The sequence below is a fragment of the Marmota marmota genome, unplaced genomic scaffold (assembly GCF_001458135.2).
Source record: "Marmota marmota marmota unplaced genomic scaffold, marMar, whole genome shotgun sequence".
NCBI lineage: Eukaryota > Metazoa > Chordata > Mammalia > Rodentia > Sciuridae > Marmota > Marmota marmota.
The window spans coordinates 5,067,600-5,091,879 of record NW_025999925.1 but is presented as its reverse complement, the minus strand read 5'-3'; the positions used below and the strand labels follow the sequence as shown (position 1 = coordinate 5,091,879).

The 24,280-nt window shown below is 35.4% G+C and overlaps 1 protein-coding gene across 1 annotated transcript in view; it reads right to left on the bottom strand.

Moving 5' to 3' along the window:
• Positions 1 to 7,542: 7,542 nt before the first annotated feature.
• The window catches only part of Aggf1 (angiogenic factor with G-patch and FHA domains 1), a 37,578-nt gene continuing 20,840 nt past the window's right edge, over positions 7,543 to 24,280 (bottom strand). Inside the window, exons 9-14 of the mRNA XM_015497822.2 lie at positions 21,165 to 21,266; positions 19,933 to 20,098; positions 18,663 to 18,745; positions 11,865 to 11,992; positions 9,584 to 9,683; positions 7,543 to 7,969 (exon numbers count right to left, since the gene is read on the bottom strand). Of these exons, the coding sequence (XP_015353308.1) occupies positions 7,769 to 7,969; positions 9,584 to 9,683; positions 11,865 to 11,992; positions 18,663 to 18,745; positions 19,933 to 20,098; positions 21,165 to 21,266 (780 nt within the window). The 3' untranslated portion in view covers positions 7,543 to 7,768. The remainder of the gene's footprint in view (positions 7,970 to 9,583; positions 9,684 to 11,864; positions 11,993 to 18,662; positions 18,746 to 19,932; positions 20,099 to 21,164; positions 21,267 to 24,280) is intronic.

Genomic DNA, 24,280 nt, shown 5'->3' with positions numbered 1-24,280 from the left:
GCAGCTATCAAGAATACAAACAACAATAAGTGTTGGCGAGGATGTGGGGAAAAGGGCATACTCATACATTACTGGTGGGACTGCAAATTGGTACAGCCAATCTGGAAAGCAGTACAGAGATTCCTCAGAAAACTGGGAATAGAACCACCATTTGACCCAGCTATCCCACTCATTAGTCTATACCCAAAGGACTTAAAAACAGCATATTACAGGAACACCGCCACATCAATGTTTATAGCAGCATAATTCACAATAGCTAAATTGTGGATCCAACCTAGATACCCTTTAGTAAATGAATGGATTAAAAAAAATGTGGTATATATACATAATGGAATATTACTCAGCATTAATAGAGAATAAAATCATGGCATTTGCAGGTAAATGGATGCAGCTCAAGAATATAATGCTAAATGAAGTAAGCCAATCCCAAAAAACCAAGTGTTGAATATCTTCTCTGATATAAGGATGCTGATTCATAATGGGGATGGGGGAGGGAAGCATGGGAGGAATAGATGAACTTTAGATAGGGGAAAGGGAAGGTGAGGATAGGGTAGGAAAGACAGTGGAATGAAATGGACATCATTACCCTAAGTACATGTATGAAAACACAAACAGTATGACACTATTTTGTGTTCAACCAAAGACATAAAAAATTGTGTTCTATTTGTGTAATATGAATTGAATTGCATTCTGCTGTCATATATAACTAATTAGAATAAATAAAATTAAAAATTAAAAAATATAATGTTTAAATAAATATATTAAAAGTTCAAGGTCAGCCTTGGCAACTTAAAGAAACCTTACCTCAAGATAAAAATAATAAAAATGGATGGGGATGTAGCTCAATGGTAGAGTGCCACTGGATTCAATCCCTAGTAGCACAATGAAACAAACCAATACACAAAACCCCATCAAGTCCCTCTTCCTTTCCCTCAATGCACAAACTCTGGAATGCAATCAATTTGGGATTAACTCTCTAGGGAACAATCAGGGGCTTCATGTATTACTTGGCCTTTACATTCTGCCAAATACAGTCTAAAGAAAATGTATGTCCATGAAGGCAGCCAGTGCTGTCTGTTTTGTTCATTACTGTATCCTTAGTGACTGGAACTACCTGGCCTATGCTAAGTGCTTCATGGCTACTTGCTAAATTAATGTATGCTGCTGAAGGATTTTGACATACAAGTATCTGAAATCTAGTTCTTTTTGGAGTTAACCTAGTAGTTCCTGTGCTCCCATGAGATTCTGAGAACTAGGGCTGGCCTGCTAGATCTTACCACCATTTCTCCAAATGGCTCCTTTCCTAAAGTCATACAGAAGATAGGCATGGTGGTGTTCACCTGTAGTCCTAGCTACTTGGGAGGCTGAGATAGGAGGATCACTTGAGCCCAGGAGTTTGAGACCACCATAGGCAATAGGAGGCATTGTCTAAAATAAAGTCACGTAGGAGCCAGTCTTTCTTTTGAAGATGAAAGGGATCACCTACAATATCTTCTATAATTTCTCACCTCCCAATCTCCTTCTTATGACCCAATTTACATTAAGAAATCCAGTTCCTGATCAGTCTCTTTGTCCACGCCTAACTCCTGCCATCAATTGGGGAAGTGAAGAGGATCCACACACTTGCCAGCCTCATTCTTAATCTTCCCTCACTTCAACAACCACTGTTTCCACTTTAGAATTCTAATCTTATAGCCATATGCTTGGTAGTAGCAGCATGGATAACCGTGCTAATAAACACTAATATTTGAGGGTTGATTATGCACTGGATACTATGCACAGTGTCACACTGGCTTCATCTCATTTAATCTACCTAAGAACCCTATGAAGACACTGGGGTAGGTTTAAATGCTTTTAAAAGTCATTCAGCTCAAAATGGAGCTGTAATTTGAACTCCTGTCATTCTCTCTTCAGTTTATGCTCTTAATCACCCACTATTATGAAAAGCATTGAGACTGAAACCCCTCCTCTGCCACTTCTGCAAAACAGGCTTTGAGCAAAATAAACAATTCTTAAGCCTCAGTTTGGTTTGGTACTAGGGACTAAAGAGACACTTAACGACCAAGCCATACACATCCCCAGACTTTTTTATTTTGAGACAGTTGCTTGCTAAGTTGCTGAGGCTTACCATCCTCCTGCCTCAGCCTCCCGAGTTGCTGGGATTACAGGTGTGCGCCACTGTGCTGACTTAAGCCTCAGTTTTTGAATTCACAAAAAACAAGGTGTGGGAATCAAGAACACATAAGCACCTAGCATAGTACCTGACACTATATATGTGCAGTCCATCCTAGCGGCAAATGCTTACTGAGGACCTTCCAAGCATCCAGTCCTGTGCTGTGTACTGAAGATATAGCAGTGAATAAAACAAACAAGATATCTTGATCTGCGAAGCATCAATATTTTCTATACCAAATAAATCTTCAAGGAGGTCAGGTGCCTCTCAAGAAGGTTTTCAGCCTCCATCCTGCCTCTCTTTAATAAATCATAGTTAATTTGATATACATTATCTAATGACAGTCCTTCCCTTTCCTGCTTAAAATCCTCCAGTCAGTGGTAAAGCATTTGCTTAGCATGTGTGAGGCCCTAGGTTGGCTCCCTAGTACCACTACCAACAACAAAAAAATTATTTCTTATTGTGAATCATGGTCAAAATAGTGTGAAAGCCATTGCTTTAGATCCCCTATGTAGCTTCAATTTCTTTCCATGTTATCTCAGTCACATAAGACTCCATTAAGCTGTTTGCCATTCCCCAAACCCATCTTGATCTATTGCTTCCTTCTTTGACTACAGGAGTATAAGCCAGGCATGGAGCCAGGCACTAGAGATGCAGCAGTAAGCCAAACTGAGGTGCTGCTCACATGAGACTTAAGACAGAGAGAGACAACTAGTATAGAAACCTCAATAATAATATGTAACTATGAACCAAGATAAGTGGTCTAAATTAAAGAAATCTGATTTTTCATGAACATGTATCAAAGGTGATTAAACCAGTTTTAGGGGGGCAAAGGAGGCATTCTTAAAGAATAATTAGCAGAGGGGCTAATAATTAGCAGAGGTTGTAAGCTCAGTGGCACAGCGCTTGCCTAGAATGAGGCACTGGGTTCAAATCTCAGCACCATATAAAAAATAAGTAAAGGTCCATCAACAACTGAAAAAATATTTTTAAAAAAAGAATAATTAGCAGAGATCTAAAGACTATGTCAAAATTAACTATGTAAAATACAGAGGAAGAGCATTTCAAATATAAAGAATGTTAAGAAGCCCTATGATGGAGAGCACATGACTGACAAATTGAAAAGGCCAAAATGCTAAAGCCCAAAGATCAAGTGACACAAGACTGAGAAAAGTGGCAGTGGCCAGATAATGTAGGGTCTTAGGGGCCAGGAATATTTTCTGTCCTGAGTAAGTGGAAGCCAAACTGGAGATGGTGGGATAGAAATTATGAAGACATGTGTCTGAAGTGTGGAGGATGGAAGGAAGGAGAAAGGATTACAGAGAAACTGCCAGTGAGAAGTCCAGGTGAGTGGTGACAGTGAGTTAATACACTGGAGACTGGGGTGGGGGTGGGGGGAGGCTGGTGATGGTGAAATAGAAGCTGACTCTTAGGCTTCCAGCACACACAAATGGACAGATGTTACCAGCCTGAGAGCCAACTGGAAGAAGATAGGCTTGGATAAGATCAAGGGTTTTGACAAAGGCACCAAAAACATACACTGGAGAAAAGACAGCCTCTTCAAAAAACGGTGCTGGGAAAATTGGAAATCCATTTATAGCAAAATGAAATTAAACCCCTATCTCTCACCATGCACAAACACCAACTCAAAGTGGATCAAAGACTTAGGCACTAGAACAGAGACCTTGCACCTAACAGAAAAAAAAGTAGGCCCAAATTTCCACCATGTTGGCCTAGGAACTGACTTCCTTAACCAGATTCCAAAAGCACAGGAAGTAAAATCAAGAATCAATAAATGGGAATGGAATCAAACTAACAAGCTTCTTCACAACAAAGAAAACAATCAATAACATGAAGAGAGAGCCTATGGAATGAGAAAAAATCTTTATACCACACACACCTCAGAGCATCACGCATCTCAGAGCATTAATTTCCAGGATATATAAAGAACTCAAAACACACCAACCCCCCCCCCCCAAAAAGAAATGGGCAAAAGAACCGAACAGATACTTCACAGAATACAATCGATCAACAAACATGAAAAAATGTTCAACATCTCTAGCAACTGGAGAAATTCAAATCAAAACTACAGATTCCATCTCACTCCAGTCAGAATGGCAATCATCAAGAATACAGGTGATAATACATGTCAGTGAGGATGTGGAGAAAAAGGTACACTCATACATTGCTGGTAGGACTGCAAATTGGTGTGACACTATGGTAAGCAGTATGGAGATTCCTAAAAAAACTTGGAATGAAACCATCATTTGACCTAGTCATCCCACTCCTAGGTTTATATCCAAAGGACTTAAAAGCATACTACATGGATGCAGCCACATCAATGTTTATAGCTGCTCAATTCATAACAGCTAAACTATGGAACCAATCTAGGTGTCCTAGGTGCCCTTCAACAAAAGAATGGATAAAGAAAATATAGTATACATACACAATAAAATATTATTCAGCTTTAAAAAAGAATGAAATTATGGCATTTGCTGGCAAATGGATAGAATTGGAGAATATTATGCTAAGCAAAATAAACCAATCCCAAAGAACAAAAGGCTGAATATTTTCTCTGATACGCAGGTGCTAATTCACAATAAGAGGGAGAGAAAGAAAATAGAGGTAATTTGGACTAGACAGAGGGAACTGAAGGGAGGGGAGGGGGCACAGGGGTAGAAATGATAGTAGAATGAATCGGACATTATTACCCTATGACCATCCTGCTGCCTGCTTTTAGAGCATCCCTTCTATGGGTAGGCATGCTTTGTGGTTCTGTGTGGAAGGCTAAGGACCCTAAAAACTCAATGGTGACATTTTCTGAGTATAATTTTACTTTCCTGATAAAGAAGAACTAGTACTGAACACTGACCTTTCCCTGTTCTTCTTGAGACATGACTACAATGGCTAGAGTCCCAAAAGTCACCTTACAACTATAAGGCCAGAAGTCAACACTGAAACAAATAAAGCAGGAGGCATAAACACCCCTTACAGAATCCAAATATATTTCTACTTTCAATTCTGAAAAATGGAAATATCTTAAATCAAAGAGTCAGAGCACAGATATCAGTGATGCTCTACATTTCTGCATACTTAGAACATGACTTTAGGGAAAATACTTTCAATTATTCCTGAGAACAGCTACTTGGGAGGCTGAAGCAGGAGGATTATTTGAGCCCAGAGTTCAACTTTGTACAATGACCCTTGTATACAAGCTCCAAAATCTCCTTCCCTTGAGATTTTTATTTTCTTGTACCTGCTCTGTGAAAATATCCCAAATTAATAAATATATGAACTGGAAGGCTCCTGATTTGAATGAATAACTGCTTTTCATAAATTCACACCTAGAATAAAAATAAAACATTGGAAGTAAAAATCATTCCAAAAGCAGAAAAATGTTCTTCTTTTTTAGGATAAGAGTGCTTCTTCTACAATTTAATATCAGAAAACAGTTTGTGAAAATTGAACATGAACGGTTTCTTCAGTTCTCAAGTTCTGGCAAAAATATGTTAGATTTCTTAAAATCCAGTAACCTGTAGCTATATCTAAAATGAATACTTAAAAAGCTATTTTTAAATTAGCAAATTTACACCATATAAACTATTATTTAAGTTTTACACATAAAACAATTTCATGTATTATCCAAATTGTATATAACTCACATTTATGCTCCTAACCCACTAGAAGCTCATGTTTGTATGACTTTCAGTTTACAAAGTTCTTACATGTATATTTTCTCATTTGCTATTCAACGCAGACACGTGAGATAAGTATCAGTCTTATTTTACAGACGGAAAAAGGCCCGGACATTATTCAATATATTAATCACTATGTAGTGTAACCCTGACTTGGTATCTTCAAAAGGGTTTAATAATGCAAATACTACATATATTTCAATTTTTACCACCATTCTCAAGTTTTCTATTTTCTTAGCAAAAAAAAAAAAAAATCCCAAAAACCAAAAACAATTTATTCTTCAAAATATAATTATGAAGTGTTTCCCCAAATGTAAAAACAAAAAATGGAAATATTATACACAGTTGTACTCTAATGAAATCCACCAGAAGCAAAATCTATTTTGAGGATCCTACATTATTACCTGTTCAGGGCTCCAGAAGCAGAACCACATTTAGATCAATAGGTATTTTTTAATGCAGGGCATTTTGGCTACCTTCAAGTCTAATGTGCATACATGTCAAACTGTATAGGTGGCCAGGAAAGAAACAGAATACTTTATCCAAAGGAATTATAGGATGTAATTATCACAGCCTAAGCCTCTAGGGACTTGACTATGTGGTCATGTCTCTTACCTTTAGTCACAATTTATTTTTCTCTCCCCATCACCTTTCTCTCTAAGTACCCTGTGTACCATGCAAATTGGAAATTCTAAAAGGCTGCCTTTCTTTCTGAATTATCTTCTGTAGTATATAGCTTTTATTTTCAGAGTTTTCTTTTCCTTATATCTAAATCTTGACAACACTTATTCATGGTAGATGACAGAGCTGTAGTTTATATTCACTCCTCTAAAAGGGTCAATTCCAATGTTAAAGGATAGTGATAACTGGTGGAGCAGTGACACCTGTACTCCAATGGCTGCACTGCAGTTCTCTAACACTGGATGCTATCCTTTTGTTAATTCTCTGTCAATTTAATGAGGAAAATTCTGGTTGGTTGCAAATTCAAAGTAGATCAACATGTTTAAATCACTGTCTCAATGCACTGGTCTTTTAAATGTTAAAATGATTTTTATTGCATTCAAGGACATTTTCAATAAATATCTTGAGTTTGAGACTGTGGCTAGGAAATCCATTTGCACTAGAAATCAGATTTCTCTGACCCGACTCCATTGCCCGCAATGGTATTTATCAAAACTACAAATACTAGCACACTGAATTATGTCAATACTGTATTCAGTTGTTCATATCTAAATATTTTATCAGCTAAGAAACAAACCAAATGTAAATGCTGAATATATAGTACAAATCAACGGATTCTTCACAGAAGAAAACAATAAAAGACTAATTTTCTACAACATGACACCTATCCCTTAGTTTTTCAATAATGTTACTTTACCTTTTTCAAGGATAATACCATGTTTTCTGGCCATTTTTTATCTAAGTTCTAAAGGGCATAAACAAGGATGCACATAATCAGAACTGTTTTCATAAACTTTGGATGTTTCCTTCCTTTACTGGACATCTTGTAATATTGAATGTACAGAGACAACGACAAGTGTACATTTAAGATATTAGAGGTTACATGTATTTTGCTAAAATGGCTAGTTGCTTATATGGATGTAGTAAATTACAAGATAAAATAAAGTTTGATAAGCTTATTCATGCCCTGTGAACTTTAGTCCACTCACTGCATAACTTGATTCAGTCACTATTTATTGGTTTAAAAAATTGTTTGTAAAAATTGCAAACCACACTTTATTACACATTTCTGAATCAGGAGAGGGTAATTTGTGATACAGTTTCCTTGTGTCACTGACTCTTTGGGGGAGAAAGTCTTTGCAATAAAATAAGAGTTTCCAAACTCTTTAAAAAAACCAAATCAAACAAAAAAACTTCAATTTTGTTCTATGACTGGCCTTCACTCTACAGTCCCTTTTACCCAAGGCACAGTCCCTGATGCATCTTTTGGAGGTTTAGTTTCTGGGAAGTTTTCAGCAAACCTCTCTCGTGCTTTGTCCCAGTTTTTTTTACTCTTGTTTTGGAGAAGATGAACCTCTTCAATTGAGGATGGCTTGCCTGTCCCCAAGCCTGCATGTGTTCGCCGAAGCTGAAGCTGGATCTGTTATCAAAAATTGAGCAGAGAACTTATTTTAGCATCTAAACATTAAAATCTACAGTGTCCTACTTGTTATTCTAACTATAATTCTTTGATTTATTAAAGATTGATTCAAAAAATGAGAATTAAAAAACTCTGTCAAATGCATAAAATACATGCAGGAAGAAGTATACCATTGTCCATGGAACATTTCTACATTGTCTGGCTGTTGTCACTAAGTACAGCCAATTTTTGAAGAAAATGGAGTGGTCCTTAAATAGCAACTGCAAACTTCATCTTGATGTTGCAGAATATACCATCCCCTTCTAATCAAAAGTAAAAGCCATAGATGTATTTCAATCTCCTGTCCCTATCCTAACCTAATTAAGTGAACAAGAAGGTTAAACATTAATAATAATAAAGATGGGCTGGGTATATAATAGTTCAGCAGCATAATGCTTGTCTGGCATTCTAGAAGAGCTGGGTTTCATCCCCAGCACTAAGTGTCCGATAAAAAGCACCATGCTTATAGACTTTGTTTTCAGACATCCTAGGAAAACAATTAACACCCCATTTTACATAAGAAAATTGAAGTTCCTTGCCCAAAGCTATAGAGCTCATTAATAATACAGCACATATATTCTAGCCCAGGTTTCACTACAAAATTGTATTCTACTTTACCTACAGAAATTTGGTATTACGTTCACAGTGATCCATCTACTTCTTTAGGTACCAGTTAATTATCATTAACGTTTTACAGTCAGGTTATTTTATAAGGTTTTTATTGTGAAGTCAGCTGGAACCTCCTATTATCCAAGGGACTACAGAATTAAGCTACTGCATATTTTACAAAGAGTATTCTCTATTTTCCAGGTTACATTGTCCTGTTGAACCTAATAGATTTCCCAGCTAATACAGAATCTGCTTGTTGGTAAACTAACACTGTTTTTGCAATGTTCAATACCAGGCAGGGTAAGAATGTCATTAACAAGAAGTGAACAAGTTAGACATGTAACTTCTTTGCATACCATGTGCTAAGTCCTGGGTTCAATTCCTAACATTGCAAAACAAAGAAAAAGCTATACAACTAAAGGATACAGAAGAACCCTTGTCTCAGGAAATAACACTTATAGTATAGTCTAGATATAGGGGAAAAATTCTAAATGAAGCTTTCCCAAAACATAAAATTCCAAATAAAAAAACTCATGTTCAGTAATTTAAATGCCACAAAGGCAGTAATCTATTTTGACTTTAAGTATTCCTAGTACTTAAGGCAATGCCTGTCACATTAATTGTGCACACTAAATATCTCCTATAAGAATAAATGAATCTGGGGGCTGAGGTTGTGGCTCAGTGGTAGAGTGCTTGTTTAGCATGTGTGAGGCACTGGGTTCAATTCTCAGCACCCCATATTAATAAATGATGGACTTTTGTCCATTGACAATTTAAAAAAAGAATACATGAATCTGAGGCTGGGGTTGTGGCTCAGCGGCAGAGCGTTCACCTAGCACGTGTAAGGTGCTGGGTTCCATACTCAGCACCACATAAAAATAAATAAATAAATAAAGGTATTATGTCTAACTACAGCTAAAAGAAAAAAAAAAAGAATAAATGAATCAAAGAAAATGCAAGTCTTACCGGAGTTTTCATTCCTCCACCATCCTTTCCCAGGCCCTCTCCTTTTTTCCAGCCCATCTTCTCCAATATCTTCCGACCTTTATTGCTTTCAGTAATTTCACTTTAAGGAAAATTAAAAGGACAATTGATCTATAAAAGACCTTTTAAGCCACATTTAGAATAAATTCATGAATTAAAAATACTTAGTACAGTGACTTTAGAAAACTGCTTGACAATACCTAATAAATTAAAGACAAAAACTCTAATCCTACATGAATTACATCAGAGAAAAGCAAGTACATATGCACCAAATGACATATACAAGAATATTCTTCCAGCAAATTTAACAGCAACAAATGGGAAACAATTCAGATGTTCATTAATGATAAAAATGAACAGATAAACTGAGGTTAATAGAGTATTATACAACATTGAAAATAAACTCTATCTAACAAAATCATGTGGAACAATGAGAATACAGACACAAAATAAATGCTAAATTGTTCATTTATTTAAATTTTTAAAATAGGTAGTTAACCTATTGAGAAGATAGTGGTTACCTTTGGGGATGAAAGCAGGATATTGATATATCAGAAACAAGGGGCAAAAGGAATGTAGACTTCTGGGGTTACTGATAAGCTGCTTTTTCTTGTCCAGGAAATGTACATTCTGTAATGTGTTAATCTTACAATATACCATTGAGTTGGATATTTACTATTTGGATACTTTCCTGTGCATATGTTATACATTAACAAACAAACAACAACAAAAAAAGATAAATTTATGAGAAATAAAACTTCTCATTAAATATTGGCATCTTATGCTGTAACTTTATATTCTGCTAAATTAAGGTGTTTTAAGTTCATAATCTCCAATATCTTATTAGTTCTACAAAATATGCAAATTTAGCTGTTCATTTTTTTATTCTTCTCCTCTAATTTAATTCTAATGTAATCTTAATATTTCCCAGGAATACTGTGTTACAGCAAATCTGACTCAAAGAGTTGTAAGACGCACCACATTTTATGTACCATTAAGAAAAAACTTGCTATTTGTAGCAGCACAATTCATTATAGCCAAACTATGGAACCAGTCTAGGTGTCCATTGAAAAATGAAGATAAAGAAAATGTAATATACATACACAATGGAGTTTTATTCAGCCAAAAAGGAAAATAAAATCATGTCATGTGAAGGAAAATGGATGGAATTTGAGAACATTATGAAATAAGCCAAATTCAGGAGGTTAAGGGCCGTATGCTTTCTCTCATATATGGAAGCTAGAGAGAATAAAGGAAAGAAAAGTGTGGGGGGGTGGGGAATCTCATAAAATCAAAGGAGATCTGTAGAATAGACGAAAGGGAACAGGGGAAGGAATGAGGAAAGGAAAAGAGGAAATACTGAGAATGATACTGGACAAATTATGTTGTTATATTGTACACATGTATGAGTATGTAATAACAAATTCCAACATTACTATAATACATTAATAAAAGAATTTGGAAAAAAACTGCTATTTTTAAAATAAGCATAAGTAGTATATCTTTATATTGATGAAATATTTAGTCAAAATTTTATAATTACCACTTCTACATGAAATATTTAAAATTCTGACTCAACTTAGAATGGAAAAATGTACCTAACATGATTAAATGCAGAAATAGTGATAACGCAGACCTAAAAATCACATTTCACGTTTACAAAGCTATCTTACCAAGAAAAAAATAACCGAATCAAAGAAAAATAAGTAAAATACTATCTCAGAGTCATCAAAAACAAAAGAATTTGAATGCTAAAAATGATTATTAAAAGCCAGGCATGTGGTGCATGCCTGTAATTCCAGCTACTTGAGAGGATGAGACAAGATGGAAAGTTTGAGGCTAGCTTGGGCAACTCAGGAAACCTGTCCCAAAATAAAGACTTTATGAAAAATGCTGGGAATGTTGTTCAGCACTAAAGCAATTAACTAGGATGTGTGAGGCCCTGAGTTAAATCTCCAGTCCCATAAAATTAAATTAAAAAAAAAAAAATACTAGCTCATTAACAATTTCTTACTAGGCCAGGCTTCATCTGGAATGTCTGCCATGCATATGTATGGATGTGTAAAAGTATTTATGTGCACATATAAATTTCTAGCAAATAATGAAATGCTAGTATTAGAATATAGTAAAAATAGACTTATTTCCATCTTGTTCTGACCATTCCTTTAAAAGCTACCTGTAAGAATATACTGCCCTGTCAGACTACCCTATGAATGTAATTATGAACCAAAGAATGTCTCAAGCAATATCATTCAATACTCACGAGTGAACTGATGCAGGAGCATCATCTCTTTGGAAAGTTCCTTCACTTCCAACCTGCTCCCTGCGTTTTCCAGCTCTATCTTTATATTTCGGATTTTTCAATGTCTTTTCGTCTTCATAGTCTGTATTCTTAAAAAACACAAAATATTCGTTGAGAAAAAATAATTAATATATAATTTCTGTACATTTGTCTTACTTTGAAAGTATGGTTCAATGAAGCCTCTAAAATGGAATAAAACAAGCTATGATAATGACAACTGTGCTATTAGATATGCTGTTTTTATTACACTGTCTTTAAATTTTTTATATTATTTCAAGTTGAGTCATGCTTAAGTATAAAGAGTAAGCAGAAAACATGACACAAATATACATTTTGCCTTAATGTTGTGCTCCTATATTGTCACATAAATTTTCAGTAAAGAAAAATATAGACCCTACCTCGGGGTTCAAGAAAGGAATCTATTTTCATTCTTCTCAATGGAACTGAAAGTTCCAAAGACTTAAAGTAGTTTGATACTGTTTCTTGGAAAGGAAAATATAGATATAAAGGGAAATACCCTTTCATCCTGGTGATAAAAATAGCTTTTTGCTTCAATGCAACTCCATTTATATGACTAATCCACTACCCAAAAACTGAGTATAGAGTGTGTTAAACTCCATGCTAGGTGATGGAACACAATACAATTAATAACCCCTAAGAAAAGATATATGTAATTTTTAGCCTGCTATATAGTATAACTGGTTCAAGAATAAAAGTACATACACCATGGTGTATCAGTGGCACAAAGAGGTAGTCAATTCATATCAGGGATCTGTTATTACTGGTTGATTTTTTTTAGGGGGATGGGGGTACTAGGATTGATCCCCAAGGGTGCCTGACCACTGAGCTACATCACATCACCAGCCCTTTTTATTTTTGAGACAGGGTCTTGCTCAGTTGCTGAGGCTGGCTTTGAACTTTTGATCATCCTGCCTCAGGCTCCAGAGCTGCTAGGATTCGCTGCATGCCAACATGTCTGCTTCTAATTGATCTTTACATAAAAACTATGACATTGATCCAGAGATGCTACGAACTAAAGAATAACTCAAGGGAAGTATTGCAGAAGTTTTGTTATTAAACAGAGAAGAAAATTATGAAACCATCTACCCAAGTGAGTTTTTCCCCCCAAAAGACAATACAAAAACTGAGTCAAAATTTTCCAAAGCCAGGCATGGTGGCGCATGCCTGTAATCCCAGTGGCTGGGGAGGCTGAGGCAGGAGGATCAGGAGTTCAAAGCCAGACTCGGCAACTTAGCAAGGCCATAACAACTTAGTGAGACCCTGTCTCAAAATAAAATATAAAAAGGGTTGGAAAAATGGCTCAGTGGTTGAGCATTCCTATACCAATAAATAAATAAATAAATAGATAGATAGATAAATAAAACCAAAAATTTTCAGGGAACATTTTATTCTCTATCATTTCCTTCTAAACTGCAGTGAGATGAAATCTCATTATAATTTTAAATTACATTTCTCTAATTGCTAGAGATGTTGACTAGGGACTAGTTTATATGTTGACCATTCATATTTCTTCTGTGAAGTGCCTGTTCAGTTCCTTTGCCCATTTATTGAGTAAATGTTGTAAAGTTTTTTGTGTTCTTTATATATCCTGGAGATTATTGCTATATCTGAGGTGCAACAGGCAAAGATTTCTCCCACTCTGTAAGCTGTATCTTCACATTGTTTCCTTTGCTGTGAAGAAACTTTTTAGTTTGAAACAATCCCATTTATTGATTCTTGATTTTACTTCTTGTGTTTTAGGAGTCTTGTTGAGGAAGTTGGTACCTAAGCCAACATGATGGAAAGTTGAGTGGTAGCAACTTCTTATTCTACATCATCATGAAGAGTAAAAAGCACTGGACAATCATGCTTAATACCTATATGATGTCTAGCTCTGCCATTTAGTGTTTGGGGACAATGAGCTTCAGTTTTTTCAAAAGTAAACTGGAAACACTAATTTCCTTCCTGTTCTTCTTAAAGGATTTAAATGGTAACTTTTTTAACAGCTTTAATGAAGTATCATTAACAACAATAAATTATACATTCAGTGTACAATGAGATACTTTGAAGACTTGACATACCTATGAAATAATCACTACATGCAAGAAAATAAACACATCCATCTTCCCCCAAAGTTTCCCTTTCCATCTTTGGTTGTTTGGTTTTTGTTTGTTGGTTTGTTTGTTTTTGCAATGCTAAGGACAGAACCCAGGGCCTTGCATATCAAGGCAAGCACCCTACCACTGAGCTACATTTCTAGCCCTCCCTATCCCTTTTGAAACCCAATTCTCCAGACCTTCCCTGTGTGTCCATCCTCCTTTGTGTTCAGAAAACAAAATCTTTTTGTTACAATATTTCAGTTTGCTCATCTTAAAGTTTATATAAATGGTGCAGGACATTTCTCTGGGTAGCCTTGGACCAACCCAATTCTCCCCCTTTCTCACTTGTAGTTCTTAAAACTAACTGTGGAATGTGTTAGGAATGTAAAACCCTGAGATATGGAAGGACTGATTTTAAGAGCCCAGGCTCTGTTCCAGTCCCCACCTACAAACAGATTTTCTTCAACACTTCAGCCCAGTGAGTCACATGACTTCATGTATAAGCAGGTCGCTTTCTAGGGTCCCTCATCTGCAGTGTAAGTGGAACACAAATGATTGAGACTCCATCCACCCAGAATCAGGTTTCTGAGTCCTGGGGACTAGTTTATATGAATCTTAGGCTTCTGCTACTCCTTGTTGCTTATCTATAAGTAATAAATCTGTTTCACATAACTTGTTATATATGAGTGTCATCTTTCTCACTAGACTCAATACTAGCTGGAAACCAGTAGACAGTGAATCTGCTTCACAACTGAAAGCACACTGTATGTACTCATTTGACTGTCTTCTTTCACCCAACATAATTATTTTGAGATTCACTAAGGTGGTAGACTATATCAACAGTTCTTCCTTTTTTATCAATAAATAGTTTTCCACTATACAATTATACTGTGGTTTATTTATCCATGTACAATGGACATTTAAGATTCTCAGTTTTGTTTTATAACTATTGCCCGTTAGTGGTTTTACAGAAATATTACTTCTCACAGAAAAACATTAATTAATTTGAATGCTGACTTGCAGTATTAATACTGATTTCAATTAAAGGAAAGAGTGACTGTGAAATTATAGATAGAACCCACTTAGTTATAACCATATAGTTATAACCCATTACTTCCACTTTAAGACTGGTCTGCTGGATGTTTAAAACCAAAAACTTGGAAACCAAAGTCAAGGAAGTAAAAGGGCCAAGGGAAAAGCAACCAACATTTTGGCCCTTGCCCTCTAAGGCCAGCCAGGACCCAGAGAATGATGTGACACCTCTCTGTGCCCTGCAACTCCGGTGAGTCACCCAATCTGCTGATTAGAGAGGATCCTAGAGAACAAGAATCCAACCAGTGCACATTCTGCAAAGAGGAGGGTCATTGGATAGAAGAATGTCCCTAATGCTTCCAAGAGAAGCCATGTACGGTCAGCAAGACCCTGACCCATCCTGGCAGATGGCACAACTGGTAAAGGAAAGCTAAAGGAACCAAGCTTTGCACGTGTTCACAAGAGTGATCTGAGGAATCTCGGCTGATTTTTTTTTTTTTTTAGTCCCGGGGTTGAACCCAGGGGTGCTTAACCACTGAAACATATCCTCAGCTCTTTTTTGTATTTTATTTAGAAACAGGGTCTTGCGCCTGGCTCAGCTGACAGTAGATAGGAACAGTAGATAGGAACAAGATCAATTTTTACCAACTTGGTCTTAAAACACCTGACAGAAGAGTAAAACCAAAGCATAGTCCTACATGGACATTTGAAAGGAAAGACAATGTTTTTTCTTTTTTTAAATGTAACTTAAGATGTGTGTCAGCCCTACCAAAAGTTAAGTTGGAAACATAAAGTAAGGAATACCTAATAGATCTAAACTATAAAGTAAGGGAATGCCTAATAGATTTGTCCTGAGTTAATTTGAGTCTCATCTCATAGACCTACAAATCTTCCTAACCTCCTATATAGATAAACTCCTGTTTTTCACTGATATGATTATAAATTACTATCTTCATAATTTTCAGAGACTGGCTGAAATACTAATTGCTTTTGTGCTAATTGTTTACAAAAAAGTAATACTTTGCTATCTTGTTTATTGTTGTCTTAGCATGATCCCTGACTGTCTTGTCCAGTCACCTGCCATCTGCCATTGTGGATATATGCACTGCCCTGTTCCGGAACACTCTTAACTGTCCACATTCCACCTGATATAGAAGAAGGACTTTGGGTTACTTTCCCAAACTTCACCCTCTCTCATCAGAAAGTAACTTGGAGATGTCATTGCCCACTTTTCCATAGAAATGAAATGTAGAATTTTTTTTTTTAATACCGGGGATTGAACCCAGGGTGCTTAACCACTAAGCTACATCACCAGCCCTTTTTAAAAATATTTTATTTAGAGACAGGGTCTTGCTGAGTTGCTTAGGGCCTTGCTGAGTTGCTGAGGCTGGCTTTAAACCCCTGCCTCAGCCTCCCAAGCTGCTGGGATTACAGGTATGTGCCACCATGCCCAGAGGAATGTAGAAATTGACAGTGGGAAATGTAACAGTGGTCTACTTTATGCTTTAAATATAGCCCTTGCTGCTCTGCCACTACAGCTTATTTTTTAAATGGACATGTTTCTTTCTCTTCCTTGCTTCTTGCTCCTCCCTAATCTCTCCCCTTCCTTAATCTCAGGGAAACAGTATTGCCTTTCTTCCTCATCCTAGGAAGAGTTATCTGTCCTTGAGCACACTCCTAGAACAGGAATAAAGTAATTCAGACTTTGGGATAGCACAAGATCTCAAAAAAGACTATCTCCCAAATTAACAAGTGAATTACAACCACAACAGAGAATACATGAAATGTAGCTTTGAACCACCTTTAAAAAAAATGCAGCTATGAACATTTCTTTATTAGTCTCTGAATCAAAATATGCATGTATGTCAAAATACACTCTACTGTCATGTATATCTAAAAAGAACAATTTTTTTTAAAAAGCCAAAAATGCTTGAATTTCTCGTTGGTAAATACCCTGAAATGGAATGGATGAATCTTAGTAGGTGTAGTTTTTAAAATATTTTTATTAGTTGTTCATGGACCTTTATTTTATTTACTTATTTATATCTGGTGCTGAGAATCAAACCCAGCGCCTCGCACATGCTAGACAAGCGCTCTACCACTGAGCCACAACCCCAGCCCAGTAGGTGTATTTTTAACTTCTGTTTTCGTTTTGTGGGGCTAGGGATCTAACTTAGGGTCTTGCACATGTTGAGCAAGTGCTCTACCCCTGAAGGACAGCCCAAACCATTAAGCTTTTTAAAAAACAACCAAACTTTTTTCCAAAGCAGCAACAACATTTTACATTCCTAACAGCAGTATGTGAGTTCCAGTTTCTCACCTTCTACCACCTAATATATGCTTAAAAATTTTTAGCATTCCAATAGATGTTTAAGTGATATCTCACTGTGGTTTTAATTCACATTTCCTTAAGGACTAAAATACTGAAAGTATTCTCATATTTATTTGCCATCTACATATCTTCTTTGGTAAAGTGTCTATTCAAATATTTTGCCCAGTAATCCCAGAGACTTGGAAGGCTGGGGCAGGAGAATTGCAAATTCGAGGTGAGCCTAAGTAACTTAGCAAGGTCCTTAACAACTTAGTAAGACCCTGTCTCAAAATGAAAACTTAAAAAGGCTAGAGATGTGATTCAGTGGTTAAGCACCCCTGGGTTCAATCCTTGGTTTACCAAAAAAAAAAAAAAAAGTTACCCAAACTGGGCCTTTTGCTCTGGGGCTAAAGTGCTCCTTCTGAGCCAGTCTCCCAAGTAGCTGGGACTACAGGTGTCCATCACTGTGCAAGACAATCCATTTTTTAACTGTTCTCTCATTACTGAGTTTTGAGTTTATATGTTCTAGATATATGTCTTTTATCAGACACGATTTGCAAATATATTTCCCAGTCTATGGCTTGTCTTTTCATTCTTAAATGAAGTTTTAAACTTGAGGAAGTGTAGATTATCAATTTATTCTTATAGATTGTGCTTTTGGTGTTAGATAAACCTTATTTTTTATTAAAAGGTTTCTAGTTTAAAAGTTTTAGGTTTTACATTTATATCTGTAATTTTTGTATAAGATAAAAGACATGGATCAACATTCTTTGTTGCTATTGTTCATTCTTTCTTTTACATATTGCCATTCAATTATTCTAGCAATATTTAATGGAAAAAAAACAACCTTTCATATCCTTGTTTAAAATCAATTGTCCATATATATAAGTGTATATATAAAAATGTATATGTGTGTTTGTGTGCATATATATATCCTTATTTACATTTTCCTAGACACAAGTTCCATCAACTGTATGCTTTATCTTTATGCCAGTATGATAATGTCTTAGTTCCTAGTTTATAATAAGTCTTGAGATCAGATAAAATTATTCTTTTATGTTTTTCTATGGCATCTTAATGCAAATTTTTTAAAAACCAGAAATGTCTACTCAATGCAGATTATGATTATCATTCTCCTACTCTAACCTCAGCAGTTATTAGATTATGAATACCAAAACTAATAGAAATTACATAAACCTCAAAATCACACTAAATAGTTCTTCTTTTATTATATAAATGTACTTAGCATTCTGAAGGCTTTTCTATTCAAAACCAAATGTACAGTTCAACATATGAGACAATATTTAACATCCTTACCTGCAAACCATATTTTACCCTTATTTTCTTTAATTCTTTTCTTCTTTCCAACTCTTTTTCTTCCTTACTTAATGCTGGGCCAACTAAAAAGAAAAAATTGTCTTTGGTTTTAAAAAAATCCAATACATATAATAGACTTTATAGAAAGTTAATACTAATGTTAATTTAAAAGGCTGGCATCGACATAACTCAGTGGTAGAGGACCCCTGGGTTCAATCCCCAGTACCCCTCCACACACACACAAAAGGCAAAACATTGGTAATATTAGTACCCTATTTGGAAATTTAACCTATTTTGAAAGTAAACCAAAGATTCATGTTGTTATGTAATGGGCCACATTCACTTGCAAATTAATTAGAAAAATTAATCAATGAATATGTATACTTTTTATTTACAAGAAAAACTGATGTCTAAAAAGATGACTGCTTACTTGTTCAAAATCTCTACTTAAACTTCTGAGGCTTTAGATAGGTGAGATTAAAGCACTACAGCAATACCCTACAGATTGATATTTATTATTTTAAAAATTGGCATATACCAACAATATACAAATATCAACTATCAACAGAACAGAAAACCCATCAACAAATAACCCTTAACACTTTTGGTACAATATTTTCTATGTTAGTGTTATATAAAAAAGGCAGGCCAGGGAAATAACTCATTGTTAGAACACTTGCCTAGCATGTGTAAGGCCCTGGGTTCAATCCCAGTACCAGGAAAAAAAAAGACAAGATTTAACTATGGATACCTTTCTCACATCAGTAAACAGATATTAAAAGGAAACCAGGCTATGGATATAGACAGAGCATGTGCTTAGCATGAGTGAGGTCCTAGTTTCAAACTCTAGCACCACAAAATGAAGATTAAAAAAAAAAGGAAATGAATCTTTACTATGTCACTTTTAAAATCATCTGTTCACTTGAATTGACAAAACTTGTATATATACTATACGCATGATGTTTTGAAATTCTGATATATACACACATTGCAGAATGGCCAAATCAAGCTAATTAACACATATTTACCTCAAATACTTTTTATATATTTTATTTTGAGACGGGGTCTTGCTAAGTTACTTAGGGCCTTGCTAAGTTGCTGAGGCTGGCTTTGAATTTGTTGTCTTTCTTTCTCAGCGTGCTGAGCTGCTGGGACAAAGGCTGCGACACCATGCCCAGCTTAAGTCACTAAATATATTAACTAAGTGTTAGAACTAAATATTTTAAAGATATATCAGTCATACCCACGTTTAACAATATGTTTCACATACCAAAAGACTCATCTTTCTTATCAAGGCGAAGGTGAGCTCTAACCTGCCCTGGTTCACAGCCATCACAGGTATCACTGCCAGGGTGAATGTGAAAAGACAACACAGTCTCTCCAATTTTCACTTCATCTCCATGCTCAAGTACATAAGGATCACATTTAGTTTTTGGCTAGAGGGGGAAAATTTAATAAAACAAACCAAAACAGTCACATATTGTATTTTATGTCCATTATATAAGTAATGTCAGATTAAAATAAATATTTAAAATGGTTCTCAATGAGATATGCACACACTTCTATAACTTCATTAATGACCCATAAATAATAATCTACAATAAATTAGGAATATAGCTCAGTGGTAGACAGCATGCTTAACAGGTCCTGGATTCAATCCTCAGCACCAAGTAAAGTAAAAGTTTTCTACAGTGGAGATGATCCCTGAACCGAGCAATTTATAATTTCTATCTTATTAAAACATAAAAATCTCCTTAACTTCGTGCCCAAACCAAAAGAAACACCCAACTCTGAACTTCAAACAACTTGGTACCAAAACACATAATCATTACAGTCAAAAAGATGAAGTGTTAGGACAAAGGGATAAGTATGACATATCTCCTTTTTTTCCTCCCTCTTCTTTTCTCAATAATTTTTTTTCATTTGCTACTCTTAATAAAAATAAGGCCTCTCTCTTCTAATTCTGTATATTTTTTCACTATATGCCAAGGACTTTGTTACATGCTAAAGATATATGAATATTAACTGGATACATATAACCCCTGCTTTCAAGGAGTTTCCAGTTTAGGAACATTTCCATTAAAACAATTAAAAAGAAAAAAATAAACACTGGGAGTGTAGCTCACTGGTAGATCATTTATTTAGCATGCACGAGGCCCAAGTTTCAATCTACAAAAATGCAAAAAGAAAAATAAAAAGGCCCCTAAAGCTACGTAAGAATATTTAAATAGTTTTACAGTATATACATATCTAAAAATAAGGCACAGATATATCATTAGAACCCCAAATTCAACAGCTAAGAATCCACTCATTATGTACTTTGTTTTAGTCCTTCCTGAAAATTTCCTTCCAAGTAACACATTTGGACTTCAACACTGATCTGAATCTAACGATATTTATAACGACTATGGCTAAAGGAATAAAAGCTTTCAGTTCAGTTTTTAAATAATTTCAGTTAGTTTTAATAAAAAAAGTACAGGCAAATAATACATATTCACTCACCTGAAGAATCTGTTTTCCATTAACAATTGTGCCATTCTGACTGCCTTGATCCACAAGGACATATCTTTGTAAGTCATGATCAAAATAAATTTCTGCATGAAACTTAAGAGAAAAGAAACCAAACAATTAAAAAGTACTAAAAAAAAAAAAAAAAGTACTATGGTTTTTCGTGTGTGTGTGTGTGTGTGTGTGTGTGTGTTTTGAAGCATGGATAACAATGTAGAAAAATGAGACTAGATCCCTATATATCACCCTTCAGAAAACTCAACTCGAAATGGATCAAAGACCTAGGAATTAGACGAGAAACTGTGCAATTCCTAAAAGAAAACATAGGGTTAACATTCTGAAATATAGACATAGGCAACGACTTCCTCAATAGATTCCTAAAGCTCAGGAAATAATACCAAGAATTAATAAATGTGATAGCATCAAATCAAAAAGCTCTGCACAGCAAAGGAAAACAAGAATGTGAAGAAAGAATGGGAGAAAATCATTGCTAGCTGCTCTTCGAACAGAGGATTAATATTCAGAAATATATAAAGGACTCCAAAAACCTAAAACCAAAAGACAATAACCCAATTAATGAATGGGCAAATAAACTAAACAGACATTTCTCAAGAGAAGAAATACAAAATGGCCAACAAATAAATGAAAAAAATATTCAACATCTTTAGCAATTAGGGAAATGCAAATCAAAACTACACTGAAATTTCATCTCATTTCAGTTAAAATGGCAGCCAACAAGAATATAATAATATGGTGTGGTGGCACATGCCTGTAATCCAGAAGCTAGGAAGACTGAGGCAGGAGGATCGAGAGTTCAAAGTCAGCCTCAGCTCCTTATCGAGGCCCTAAGCAACTCAGCTTAGTGGTTAAGTGCCCCTGAGTTCAATCCCTGGTACCAAAAAAAAAAAAAAAGAATACAATAATAAATGCTAAGGGCTAGGGATGTGGCTCAGAGGTAAAAGTACTTGCCTAGCACATGTGAGGCCCTGAGTTCAATCTCCAGCTCCACCAAAAATAAATAAATGCTGAAGAGGATGTGGAAAAATGGAACACTTTTACACTGTTGGTGAGATTGTAAATTAGTACAACCAGTATGGAAAGCACTATGTAGAGTCCTCAAAAGACAAGGAATGAGATATGCACACAGGAATGGAGGGGCTGGGGTTTGGCTCACTGGCAGAGCACTAGCCTAGCATGTGTGAGGCACTGGGCTCGCTCTTCAGCACCTCATATAAATAATAAAAAATAAAGGTACATCAAAAATTTAAAAATATTAGCAACTTAGGGGCTGGTGGGCCTACTCCAGCAGCTGGTGCAGCACCAGCAGGAGGTCCTACTCCCTCCACGGGGGCTGCTCCAGCTGAGAAGAAAGTGGAAGCAAAGAAAGAAGAATCTGAAGAATTCGATGAAGACATGGGCTTTGATCTTTTTGACTAAATTCTTGTAACATGTTCAATAAAACATGTTACTTTGCTGATAAAAAAAAAATAAAACAAAAACAAAAATTAAAAAAAAAAAACCCAAACCCAAGTAGTGACGTTAGTCAGAATTTGTTGCTTCTGTAATGGCATTTCTCTTTCATGTCTCTAATCTATCCTTACTAGCTCCTATGGCTACTACAAGTTTTTCTTAAGTTATTTTTATGGTCCATGTTTAGGAAATGGCAACAGTATCAGTACTTAGTCATTGGATAAATGTTTATTGAAGGGTCACTATTGTGCTGAATATGAGAGATAAAAGAATGGTAAATTAAAGCTCCTACCTTCTGAAAATCCCCCATGTTATTGGTTTATGTTATTGGTAAGGCTTCCTGCTATCTACTGGAAGCCTTACCAATAACATAAACAGTCAATTAGCACATACTTTGTATGATAATATTATATTCAACGAAATACATGAGAAGAGAACTGCAGATCAACTAAAAGATGGTAAAGCTCACAGAAATAGCAAAAGGAAGTGGCTATGAAATTATCAAAGTAATATAATATGTGCTACAATTAATTTTATGCATCTGTGATTTCAAAATGAATCTTTACCGTTTTTACATTTCTATTGACTCCAAATGGCACTATGTATGGTCCATGTTTGCACCCCTATTTTGACAAATTTTAACTTTAAAAATAGATTTGTGAGGGGGTGGGAGGGAAAAGGAGGGGGCAGGGGGTAATTAATGATGGTTGAATGTGATGATCATTATTATCCAAAGTACATGTATGAGGACAAGAATTGGTGTGAATATACTATGTGTTCAACCAGAGATATAAAAAATTGAGCTATATATATGTAATAAGAGTTGCAATACATTCTGCTGTTATATATAAATAAAAAATATTTTAAAAAAAGATAAGGAATAGAACCACCATACGACCCAGCTATACAACTCCTTGGAGTTTATCCTTATGTATTAAATAAAGTCAGCATAATATAGTGATAAATTTATACCCATCTTTATAACAACACAATTCACAATAGTTGAAACAATGAAACTAGCCTAAGCGTATGTCAATAGATAATTGTATTAAAAAAACTGCACTGAAGTTTTACACAGTCATAAAGAAGAATTAAATTACGTCATCTGCAGGAAAAATGGATAGAACTTGAAAACATTATGTTAAGCAAAATAAGCCATACTAAGAAAGTCAAGGGTTTTCTCTCAGATGTGGAAACTGAGAAGAAAAGGATAAGAAAAGTTGCCAAGGGATCTCATGAATATGAAAGGGATATCAATAGACTACAGGAAAGGGACTGGGGGAGAGAAGGGAGGGAAAGGGGAAACAGTAGGGAATATATACTGGCCAAGTTACATTATTATACTGTGTGCATGTATGAATATATAACAACAAATCTCATTATTATGTGTACCTATAATATTTTAATAAAAAAAAATATGAGGAAAAAAAACCCAAAACAAAAAAACCACTGATGATATAATGAAGTGGGCTTTAGTCTTGATTATTTATTTTTGGTACCAGGGATTGAACCCAAGTGCTCTTTTTTTTTAAAGAGAGAGAGAGAGAATTTTAATATTTATTTTTTAGTTTTTGGCGGACACAACATCTTTGTTTGTATGTGGTGCTGAGGATCAAACCCGGGCCGCAAGCATGCCAGGC